At 38.1% G+C, this 13,170-nt stretch overlaps 1 protein-coding gene across 1 annotated transcript in view; it reads left to right on the forward strand.

Moving 5' to 3' along the window:
* LOC124286553 (protein kinase C-binding protein NELL1-like) overlaps nt 1-13,170 on the forward strand; it is a 141,006-nt gene that overhangs the window by 70,058 nt on the left and 57,778 nt on the right. Inside the window, exon 2 of the mRNA XM_046722924.1 lies at nt 12,322-12,453. Within this exon, the coding sequence (XP_046578880.1) occupies nt 12,322-12,453 (132 nt within the window). The remainder of the gene's footprint in view (nt 1-12,321; nt 12,454-13,170) is intronic.

Consider the following 13,170-nt stretch of genomic DNA (forward strand, 5'->3'; position numbering starts at 1 on the left):
ACATTTGACATAATCATAACTAGTAGACATATTCATAAAGAGTATTTTGCCGTTGTGGGGATATTGATGACTTTGTCTTCTTGTTTGTTTTAAGGGATGACTTGATCGGTGGATTTTCACAGTAGTTCAAAGATTGTGCAAGATTTAGTCATAACTTTTGCAGTTTTTATCTTACAGTATTTATTGTTTTTCATTTTTCTGGCAATTGTGTAACTGTTTTAACATGTCCATTAAGGCCATTGCTCATTATATGTGTAGGAAGGTCATTCATTCTCTGTCTGTAGTGAAAGTCATTATGGCGATGTTCATCTGTAGTAAATCCCTTGATGGTGTCGTCTACTTTAAAGTCAAGCCACTGATGGTGCATCGGTCATTTTATTGACATTTAGTTATAAATGGAACATTTGTAGGGTTCAGATTCTTTGTTTATTCAATTGTATTATCATAAAATAAAAAAGTCACACAGTGTATAAAAGATATGACTGACATCCAACCAGATCAGACTGGCTTTTAATCAGATTAGACTGGCTTTTAACCAGGAGATCTTAAGATAATCACTTCAGTTTTTTATCAGTGGCAACATGTTTGCCCTAATGACGAGGCCCACCTTTATCAGTCATTACTGTGTCCATTGAGGTGGCACCTTGGAACCTGATACTGCCTACGAACATGCTGTCCTTTGTTTGATCAAAATGCCTTGGAATCTTGTCTTAGTAGGAAACAAGCTGTGTGGGAGGTTCTCCCACCGTCACATGACCTTACCATTGCCCCCTGGTGATAAGTTTTGTCAATCAGTCAATGTCAAGGTGTGTCTACCTTCATGGAGTTCATTCATATTCATCTCCTGAATGGGTGTCATGCTCTACTGATTCAAGCATGATTAAGCCAGTCGCTTTGTTATCCATGTTCTTGTTCATTTACAAGTAGCAGTTTTTACCATTAGGTGTGTTTATAAATAATGGAAATACATTCTTGTGGTTTTTTACTCATGTCAGGAATCCATTTGTTCTTCAAAAGGAAATAGTTGACATTTCAGTTTTGACTTACTTGTTCCTTGTTTGAAGGTTAAAAGGATGCACTGTACATGACTTGTACATATAAATGTAGCTATGATTCGGGGATATGAATAGCACTTTTGTACTTAAATCTGATAATGTCTTTGGCACTTTTTTGAACAAGTCAAGAATTACTTATGTTTTCAAGAATTTCCTACCTCATGGGATTTGACGTCAGTGGATAATTTTTTCCAGGACTTAAGTCCTGAAGAGAATATTTCTCTTGGGAAAGTCGATGCAAATTACTTATTACTAAAGCTGCTCTGTGATATGTACATTCGTGTCTCTTGTGTCACTATACACCCAATATGGATGCTGAAAATCTGTTTTCAAATTATTATTCATTTAGTCATGTGTATGTCGCCAGGATGTATGCCAAATGGTGCCCTTGGGGATGGTTTGATTAATTGTATGGTGCAAGTAGCAGTTACAAGTACAATATTTATTAAAATGTTTCTCTTATGGGAGAAAAGTCCATGTAGGTTTTACAGTTAAAATCATAGTATTTTTTTGTCAAAAATTGTACCAGTCCACTTTTTATGTAACAAGTTACAAAGGAAACATTTGATACAAATACCCTATATCTGTTAATAAAAATGCTTGTTAGGGTATTTGCAATTTCTTCACATATTGAGATCAAATGTAAAAAAAAGAAGGCGTTTTTGTTGTAGTGTGTTTAATTGCTTATTTTGCCAGGAAATATTACATTGTTTAAATATGAATCCTATATGAGGACAAACATTCTCTCAGGATTTCATTTTTATTTTTCCAGGTTTCTCCTGAGGATATGTAGTATCAAATTCTCTTTTCAAGTTGATCATTTTCATTATTGATAAATTAGAAGAGTTCAAAGGCATAAAACGTTTTTTGGAGAGGAAGCAAAAAAATAAACTGCATCTCGAGATGGACATATGTTTCTTATTAGGGATGTTAGCGATGGTGTAGGGCTTGGTGAGGTTCATTCACATCTCGACACATGGACAGAGGAATGAGGAAACAGTGAATGCAACCCATTCACAGAATATGAATTCCCAGCCTGCCTTCAATATGGGTTCAGCATCCAATTGCAGCCCGACTCAAGAGCGGTATCGTCCCAATGATGTTTTTCCCCACAGGAATTTGTAGAACTTGATGTTTCGTCAGGGTTATATTAAGTAGCAATGGGGAATGCTTTCCAGTAATCCACACCAGCCTTGACCCATTCATATTGTAAAATAAACAGCCTACAAAAACAAATGACAGCCCCCATATGGGAACCTACAGATCTGGAACGCAATTTACGGCAATTTACGTAAGGTGTAAAAATAACTCGGGGGAACCCAGGAAGAGGTTTATAATTTCTGGAGCTGCTGGCCATCACATGGAGGTTCACAGAGTTCATGAGACCCATTCCAACCCCTTGTCCTCCCTCAACAAATGACAGTTTCCAAAGTGACACAAATCCTCATGTTGCTGTAACTTGCATCACATCTATTTTGGGAGAGAATGATGAGAGAGAGGCTGGAGGTGGAGGGGAATTCCCAGCCGAGAGGCATCGTTTGCATTATGCCAAGGTTCATCCTCTGCTAGACAGTGCATGGAGCTTTGCTAGACAGTGTGGGGAGCTATATTGAGAGTGTCTCATCAACGAAGCTTGCAGCAGAGAGCAAGCGAACACAGCCAGTTGAGAGAAAGCCTTAGGTTGTACAGTGAATCACACCACAGACTGATCGGGACCGCCGAGGAGCATGGACGGAGGAGCACTGCTGACTACGTACAAGGATTATGGATATGTGAAGGAAGTTAACGTGTATTTGGAGAGTACCGGCAACGTTCTTGCTCACAGTTGACTGATGAGGACACAGCTGATTGAACTCCTACGGACACTGTTGTTTTGCGTCACAGCACTTTGTATAGGTTAGAAGAATTTTAACATTTTACTTGATTAAATTATTCATTTGTGATATTTGATGAAATAATTTTCCCATGTTTTCAGTTTTGATATTATAGATTAGGTTAGCTTTACTGTTGATCTAGGGTTGTTGATATTCAAGTGAGAGAAATAAGAAGGTGCCTTAGGATATGTGTTTGTGAGTGATGGATGCTTTCTGATTGAAAGGATGATATATGTTTATATCTCTTGATGGAGATGAATATTTTTTTCATTTTAATCTTTTTTTTTCCAATTTAAACATTTCTACACTGTGATGTTTTACTTATTAATGACTTTAATCAAAACAGTAACATATTTATTTCTGTATTTAATATTTGATGTTGAAGTTTTTGAAAAGGTGCAGATTTTAATTCGATGTTCTGTTTTATATTAAGAACATTGAATGGAGGGAGCATTTGACTCATAATATGCATAATTTTGTCAGAAACAAATATATTTGTTAAACAGGAAATTTCAGAATTATCACTATAGCATTGATTTCTTGGCTCTTTCAAGTCATGTTAAATGTGGCGTGAACTGATTTCATTAGGAACCCTTTTAGCTCACAGTGATTTATCATTAGAATTAGTTATATGAATATTAACCTTGAGAGTTAATTATTTTGATTTTCAATTCTTGAAAATATTGATCTTCTCTTTGAACTTGGGTGATGCTTTCTATTGGTTCATAATAATACCCAGGGGATTATTAGACATGATGATGAGACAACCTTGAAAAGGAAGCCTCGTCAGATTCATTCATGTTTTCTGAAGCTACTCAGGTTGTTGTTATAACAGAATTTCATTATTATTTATAGACAGTTTGTTAATTACATCCTACATGTTGTACAGGACTTGCATTTGGAAATAATTAGTGGAGAATGAGAAACATTTTTGCTCATGGAATGCACAGTCTGCTCGTATAGCTTATTATTACGAACCTTGGTAATAAAATTCCTTGTATTCCCATAACCTTGACAGTTCAAACCCTCATTAATAAATAATTATCTCCCATTTTGAAAGATTATAATTTGTTTTAAATGCACTATGCTAACAAATAGTGATGTTTAACAATAATGACAATTTGTTTTAAATTTTTATTAAGTTTATGATTAGCATATAAAAACAAAAGGTAAGTCAGTGGTAAATTACCTCAAATCAACATATGGTTTCATAATGGTCTCCAGCATCTGTAGGCAGAAACGTTGTTAGGTTTCAGATGATGATCAATTGATCACACTGAAGTTTTCAGTGAAAGAGAAAAAGTATTAAGTAACCACTTATGATCAATCATTGATTGATTGATTAATTGAGATAAACTGACAGGTGTGCTTATAGATTTTAATGAAATCAATGCTGTCTGGTTTCTGTTAGAAGTATAGTGTAACCTCAGTAATCTGGACACACAATTCCTTGTGCAATCATCTGGATTACCTGTATCAAATTACGTAGTCCCTGTGTAGAGATATATTGCACGCAGGTTTTACATAGAGATATTGAAAGCAGGTTTTGCATAGAGATATTGAAAGCAGGTTTTACATAGAGATATTGAAAGCAGGTTTTACATAGAGATATTGAAAGCAGGTTTTACATAGAGATATTGAAAGCAGGTTTTACATAGAGATATTGAAAGCAGGTTTTACATAGAGATATTTGCAAGTTTTAGCAGCAGGTTTTACATAGAGATATACATGAAAGCTGCAGGCAGGTTTTACATAGAGATATTGAAAGCAGGTTTTACATAGAGATATTGAAAGCAGGTTTTACATAAAGATATTGAAAGCAGGTTTTACATAGATATATTGAAAGCAGGTTTTACATAGAGATACTGCAGGCAGGTTTTACATAGAGATACTGCAGGCAGGTTTTACATAGAGATACTGCAGGCAGGTTTTACATAGAGATACTGCAGGCAGGTTTTACATAGAGATACTGCAGGCAGGTTTTACATAGAGATATTGGAAAACAGGTTTTACATAGAATACAGGTTTTACATAGAGACATTGCAAGCTGGTTTTACTTACAGACATTGCAGGCAGGTTTTACACAGATATTGAGGCAGGTTTTACATGGATATTGCAAGGTTTTACATAGAGATATTGGATGCAGGTTTTACAGAGAGAGCAGGTTTTACATAGAGATATTGCAAACAGGTTTTACATAGAGATATTGCAAGCTGGTTTTACTTACAGACATTGCAAGCTGGTTTTACTTACAGACATTGCAAGCAGGTTTTACTTACAGATATTGCAGGCAGGTTTTACATGGGATATTGTAAGCAGGTTTTACTTACAGATATTGCAGGCAGTTTTCACACAGAGATATTGGATGCAGGTTTTAGAGAGAGATGTTGCAAGCAGGTTTTACATAGAGATAATGCAAGCATGAAATGCAGCAGTGAGGGGTCACTCTTCACAGAGGTATAGGAAAGGACAATATTGATCTCTGCAGCATTTGTTTGGATTAACTGGTTTTTAAACAAAACTTAGTCAAATCTCTTTAGACATTTGTTTTCAGCTGTTATTGTTTTGGCTTGGGTATCTGAAACAATATGGTTCTGAAAAGTGAAAGGTATTTTCATAGTCTCCCAACTTTGTACTTTACCATTAGTTTAGTACATCCATTTTAACTTCTTTGAGTGGCATTTTAGAAGTTGGGAAGTACAATAAAGACAAACTTTAACAGCTTCTTTCATTTTGAAATTTCGAAACAGAAACTCTTTAATCGGACTCTGTTTATCATGGACTCTTTATATAGTGAGGGCAGGTTTGGTAGGCTAGTGGTTAAAGTGTCCGCTCGTCACGCTGAAGACTCGGGTTCGATTCCCCACATGGGTACAATGATGTCCCCCGCCGTGATATTGCTGGAATATTGCTAAAAGCGATGTAAAACCATATTCACTCACACACTTTATATAGTGGACTCTATTTTAATTGTTTTTGCTTGGAAGGTTGTCTCTATGATAAATTCATTGCTACAACCAACGATTACTTCCATATATCTTCCATAGCTCTTCAGGAATGACAAGTGTTTGGATGATATTTGGCTATGATTGTTCCAAATCCTGAACTGGAATGGATTATTTATCTGTGTAGTTCAGCTCCTTTCTGTTATATGTGTTTAAGAGTGATCTCAAGTAGGAATAAAATAAACCATTGTGTGTTCTCCTTGCAACCAGATATTACATCAGGGTTATATTTAAACTTTATGTAAAGCACATGTCTCCTAGCTGTAAGGTGTTTAGCAAGACATTTGACTCTTAACGTCATGCATGTTGACAAATTTGTCAAATCATGCATCATTTTCATTGGTGTTTGGTGTGCAATCGCTGGGTGACATGCCATTAAAGTGATCTTTACATGCGACATTTGTGGAAGCGTGCCAACAACAAGGACACCTTAGATCATGGCTGGCTGTTGTTCCTTCACCAAGGGCTTAGTGGTAATGGCAAGGTAGATATACATAAGTATTTTAATGACATTCTCCCTATTTGCCTTCAGGAACGACAGGTGTAGGCGTGTTGCTGTTAACACGCCTTTGCACATTAGGTATTGTTCCAGTATAGGCCATGATCCATTACCAGCAACAAGCATGCCGTGACAGTTTCCACTCGCATTTTTCACATACTTTGTTATAAATGTCCTCACAAATTGTGGGAAATATGTATTTTTGTTGCTTAGTCATCCAGAATGAACTCATGTGATTATGGAATCTGATTTATAAATTGCGTCATTCCTCTTATTAACGTGCTATTCGCAGTCATTAATCAAGGATTTTAGGAATTTCTTTTTCATTTTTTCCAATGCTTCAGAGTTTGCCTGTTTGTGAGGTGTAATGCAGACTTGACAGCTATGGCTAAACAATGGTATAAATGTTAGTCATTGAGGGATGCCCCAGAGGGAAACCTTCCCCGTTAGGATGATCACTGGGGATTTGTAGCAGCTTCTTACCTGGGTCCTGTATAAAACATCTTTAATTTGGATTCAGTAGGAAAGGGTGACAGTGTGCTGTCTCATTGAAACTACAGTGTACTCTGATCTATCACTGGTTGTTGTACGATGTGGAGTATTTAGGTGTACACTAGTGCTGTAGTATTTTGGATTGTTTTAAACTAGTGAAGTTTTTTATGTTGGTGTACACTGGTGAAGTATTTACATTGTTGTACACTGGTGAAATAGTTTACCTTGTACACTGATGAAATATGCTACTTTGTTGTACACTGGTGACATTTTAACACCGTTGTACACTGGTAAAGTATTTTACACTGTTGTACACTGGTGAAGTATTTAGTATTTACATTGTTGTACACTGGTGAAGCATTTATTTTAGCACTGATGTTGCACTGTTGTACTGGTGAAGTATTATTTTGTTGTACACACACTGTTGTACACTGGTGAAGTATTAGCACTGTTGTACACTGGTGAAGTATTTATTTTGTTGTACACTGGATGAACACTGCTGCACTGGTGAAGTATTAACACTGTTGTACACTGGTGAAGTATTTTACACTGTTGTACACTGGTGAAGTATTAACACTGTTGTACACTGGTGAAGCATTAGCACTGTTGTACACTGGTGAAGTATTTACATTGTTGTACACTGATGAAGTATTAACACTGTTGTACACTGGTGTACACTGGTGAAGTATTAACACTGTTGTACACTGGTGAAGTATTAACACTGTTGCACACTGAAGTTGTACACTGGTGAAGTATTAGCACTGTTGTACATTGGTGAAGTGAAGCATTTTACATTGTTGTACACTGATGAAGTATTAACACTGTTGTACACTGGTGAAGTATTAACACTGTTGTACACTGGTGAAGTATTTACATTGTTGTACACTGGTGAAGTATTAACACTGTTGTACACTGGTGAAGTATTAACACTGTTGTACACTGGTGAAGTATTTTTTACATTGTTGTTAACACTGTTGTACACTGGTGAAGTATTAACACTGTTGTACCTGGTGAAGTATTTTACACTACACTGTTGTACACTGGTGAAGTATTAGCATTGTTTACATTTGTTGTACACTGGTGGAGTATTTTACATTGATTATACAAGTACACTGGTGAAGTATTTTACATTGTTGTACACTGGTGAAACATTATACCTTGAGGTAACTGGTGAAGTAGTTTACATTGTTGTACACTGATAAAGTATTAGCACTGTTGTACACTGGTGAAGCATTAACACTGTTGTACACTGGTGAAGTATTTTACATTGTTGTACACTGATAAAGTATTAACACTGTTGTACACTGGTGAAGTATTAGCACTGTTGTACACTGGTGAAGCATTAACACTTGTACACTGGTGAAGTATTAACACTGTTGTACACTGGTGAAGTATTAACACTGTTGTACACTGTTGAAGTATTTTACATTGTACACTGATGAAGTATTAACACTGTTGTACCTGGTGAAGTATTAACACTGTTGTACACTGGTGAAGTATTAGCACTGTTGTACATTGGTGAAGCATTTTACATTGTTGTACACTGATGAAGCATTAACACTGTTGTACACTGGTGAAGTATTAACACTGTTGTACACTGGTGAAGTATTTTACATTGTTGTACACTGATGAAGTATTAACACTGTTGTACCTGGTGAAGTATTAACACTGTTGTACACTGGTGAAGTATTAACACTGTTGTACCTGGTGAAGTATTTTACATTGTTGTACACTGATGAAGTATTTACACTGTTGTACACTGGTGAAGTATTAGCATTGTTGTACATTGGTGAAACATTATCCATTGAGGTACACTGGTGAAGTATTTTACATTGTTGTACATTGGTGAAACATTATACATTGAGGTACACTGGTGAAGTATTTTACATTGTTGTACACTGGTGAAACATTATACCTTGAGGTAACTGGTGAAGTATTTTACATTGTTGTACACTGGTGAAATGTTATACATTGAGCTACACTGGTGAAGTATTTTACGTTGGTGTACACTGGTGAAGTTGTTTTAATATGTGGCCATAGGTAATGTATTACACACTGTTATAAAGTTATGAAGCATATTTATTGTACTCTTGACAAAGTTGAACTATTGTATAGTGTTACACACATTCTGTTTCCCATCTACATCTGCAATTATCTGATACTTTATTGTGAGAACACTGTTGTATTCTCCAGCAGCTTTGTGTGGAAGATACTGCTTACCTTTTATGCAGCTTCATTCAAGTCACTGTTACTTCTTGTGTTCCTGTTCCTCACCACTGTTAGACCCCTTCTTGTATGAAGCAGTAGACCCAGGTGATGTACTCACCACTGTTACAGCCCTTCTTGTATGAAGCAGTAGACCCAGGTGATATACTCACCACTGTTACACCCCTTCTTGTATGAAGCAGTAGACCCAGGTGATGTACTCACCACTGTTAGACCCCTTCTTGTATGAAGCAGTAGACCCAGGTGATATACTCACCACTGTTACACCCCTGCTTGTATGAAGCAGTAGACCCAGGTGATGTACTCACCACTGTTACACCCCTTCTTGTATGAAGCAGTAGACCCAGGTGATATACTCACCACTGTTACACCCCTTCTTGTATGAAGCAGTAGACCCAGGTGATGTACTCACCACTGTTAGACCCCTTCTTGTATGAAGCAGTAGACCCAGGTGATATACTCACCACTGTTCCACCCCTTCTTGTATGAAGCAGTAGACCCAGGTGATGTACTCACCACTGTTACACCCCTTCTTGTATGAAGCAGTAGACCCAGGTGATGTACTCACCACTGTTACACCCCCCTGCTTGTATGAAGCAGGAGACCCAGGTGATGTACTCACCACTGTTACACCCCCTGCTTGTATGAAGCAGTAGACCCAGGTGATGTACTCACCACTGTTACACCCCTGCTTGTATGTAGACCCAGTAGACCCAGGTGATGTACTCACCACTGTTACACCCCCTTCTTGTATGAAGCAGTAGACCCAGGTGATGTACTCACCACTGTTACACCCCTTCTTGTATGAAGCAGTAGACCCAGGTGATGTACTCACCACTGTTACACCCCTTCTTGTATGAAGCAGTAGACCCAGGTGATGTACTCACCACTGTTACACCCCTGCTTGTATGAAGCAGTAGACCCAGGTGATGTACTCACCACTGTTACACCCCTGCTTGTATGAAGCAGGAGACCCAGGTGATATACTCACCACTGTTACACCCCTGCTTGTATGAAGCAGTAGACCCAGGTGATGTACTCACCACTGTTACACCCCTGCTTGTATGAAGCAGTAGACCCAGGTGATGTACTCACCACTGTTACACCCCTTCTTGTATGAAGCAGGAGACCCAGGTGATGTACTCACCACTGTTACACCCCTTCTTGTATGAAGCAGTAGACCCAGGTGATGTACTCACCACTGTTACACCCCTTCTTGTATGAAGCAGTAGACCCAGGTGATGTACTCACCACTGTTACACCCCTTCTTGTATGAAGCAGTAGACCCAGGTGATGTACTCACCACTGTTACACCCCTGCTTGTATGAAGCAGGAGACCCAGGTGATGTACTCACCACTGTTACACCCCTGCTTGTAGACAGAGTCATATGCATTGGTTTCAAAGTTTATCTACTGGATGAGGATGGAATGGATGAAAGTGTCAGATTACTTCCCCATGATATTCTCCGATATATTAGTAGATTGCTGGTATTCTGATGAGATGTACATGTCAGTGTTGCTATACACTGATAGCAGGTTGCACCGGTCAGTGTTGCTATACACTGATAGCAGGTTGCACCGGTCAGTGTTGCTATACACTGGTAGCAGGTTGCACTGGTCAGTGTTGCTATACACTGATAGCAGGTTGCACTGGTCAGTGTTGCTATACACTGATAGCAGGTTGCACTGGTCAGTGTTGCTTTACACTGATAGCAGGTTGCACTGGTCAGTGCTGCTATACACTGATAGCAGGTTGCACAGGTCAGTGTTGGTATACACTGATAGCAGGTTGCACCGGTCAGTGTTGCTATACACTGGTAGCAGGTTGCACTGGTCAGTGTTGCTATACACTGATAGCAGGTTGCACTGGTCAGTGTTGCTATACACTGATAGCAGGTTGCACCAGTCACTGTTGCCATATACTGATAGCAGGTTGCACTGGTCAGTGTTGCTATACACTGATAGCAGGTTGCACTGGTCAGTGTTGCTTTACACTGATAGCAGGTTGCACTGGTCAGTGTTGCTATACACTGATAGCAGGTTGCACTGGTCAGTGTTGCTATACACTGATAGCAGGTTGCACTGGTCAGTGTTGCTATACACTGATAGCAGGTTGCTCTGGTCAGTGTTGCTATACACTGATAACAGGTTGCACCGGTCAGTGTTGAGTGTGTAGAATTGCAATCATTCACAACCAAGACATTGTCCAGTTTAGTAAGTCTTGGACCTCAAGAAAACCTAGACTAATCCAAACTAGTTTCTGGGTAAGACCATACTGGCAGTCCCAGGACTATAGTCACTAGTGGTGGTCCGATTAATTTAAATAATCGAATATCGGTCGCAGTGACTAAACGACCAAGCAATCGATCATGTTTTTTCATAATCGAACACAACAATTCATCAACAATATTTTTCACAGGGTTGGTTTTGTCTGTTACATTTCATAAGCATTACAAGCTCGTTCCAAGTCATGATTAAATTTATCTTAAAGACACCAAGAAATTTATGTTCCTAACATACTAGTCATCCTTGATTAAAGATGTGAAATTTAGCCAAAACACCCAAAAATAACTACGTTTTTTTCCTTATTTTTTGTGCATTAACAAATTTCATAAATGACGCTAGCCAATTATTTTCGATGATTGATCGGTGGTAATGAACAATTATGAGATTTTAACCAATTCCCAACACTAATAGTCACATAATTCACATGACAAGCAATAAGTCACACATAAAATATCATTACCACAAGGACCTTTACAGTGTTAGTCAGTGCTTTTCCTTAGATTGTGTACAATCATTATGACTATTGCCAGCTAGTGTTTGTATGCCTGGTTCACCCTGAGTATGTCTCAAGGTCTGTGACACCATTCCTATGCTCCTTGTTTCACCTAAGTGGTAAATATATAAAACCTGCACCACTATCTAGTCACCAAGTAACTCAGAATGATATATCTGAAACACCCTTCTAAGCAAACTCACTCACCAATCAGTAAGCTGTCATTCAGACTCCTGACCAAATGTTGGTAGAGTGCTCTTTATATATCTACCCGGAAACTCCAAATGCTTGGATTGTGGGAACATCACACCAAAAATTGGAAGCACAAGCTCTGATCATTAGTGAGTGTTATTGTTCTATCATGTTCTAACATGTTGCTGTTTTGTTGCAGGATTTAGCATAGAGATTGAGCCCCGTGAAGTGCTTGATCTTATTCAGTCTCTCAATGAAACGGCGACGGAAATCACGGGGCTACAATACATCTCAGGATTTACCAATCACACACCAACACTTCTATTGGAAGGTAAGACACATTCTTTCATTGTGCATTGTGTATTTGTCTGTAATATGTGGTTGTCATGGTGGTTGGTACTTAACAGGAATTCTTGTTTTTGGTTATGACCAACTGAGCAAGATCAAGAAAGACTCATGTCTTTCAGTGGCATTTAGAAGTTGTACATTGATGTCCAAGATATTTTTATGGATTAAACTTCTTTTTTAATTTCTCTCACGACCTGATGAAGGGACCTGGAATGGTCTCGAAACGTCGTGAGAGAAATTAAAAAAGAAGTTTAATCCATAAAAATATCTTGGACATCAATGTACAACTTCTAAATGCCACTGAAAGACATCGGTCAGTGTTACACTGAACTGATGAACTGATGAAGGGACCTGGAATGGTCTCGAAACGTCGTGAGAGAAATTAAAAAAGAAGTTTAATCCATAAAAATATTGGACCTGAGCATTTATGCTGGTCATAAGAGCCAAATTAGTAGATGCAATGGATTCGTATGCCAATGGAAGGAATTGTTGCTCACAGTGTGAATCACTAGTTTGTCTGGTCCAGGCTTGGTTACGAATATGCTGTCATCAGCAGGAATATTGCTGAGTATCTCAACGTCAAGTTTATAGAGCATGACTCAAGCAGATCTATTAAGTGATGAATGTGTATCTTGTTGCACTGAATCAGAAACATTGTATCTTGGAATATCTGGACTACCAAAACCTTCTCATCCAGTGT

Source organism: Haliotis rubra, unplaced genomic scaffold (assembly GCF_003918875.1).
Source record: "Haliotis rubra isolate DU_JTF1 unplaced genomic scaffold, ASM391887v1 Scf386, whole genome shotgun sequence".
Taxonomy (NCBI): Eukaryota; Metazoa; Mollusca; class Gastropoda; order Lepetellida; family Haliotidae; genus Haliotis; species Haliotis rubra.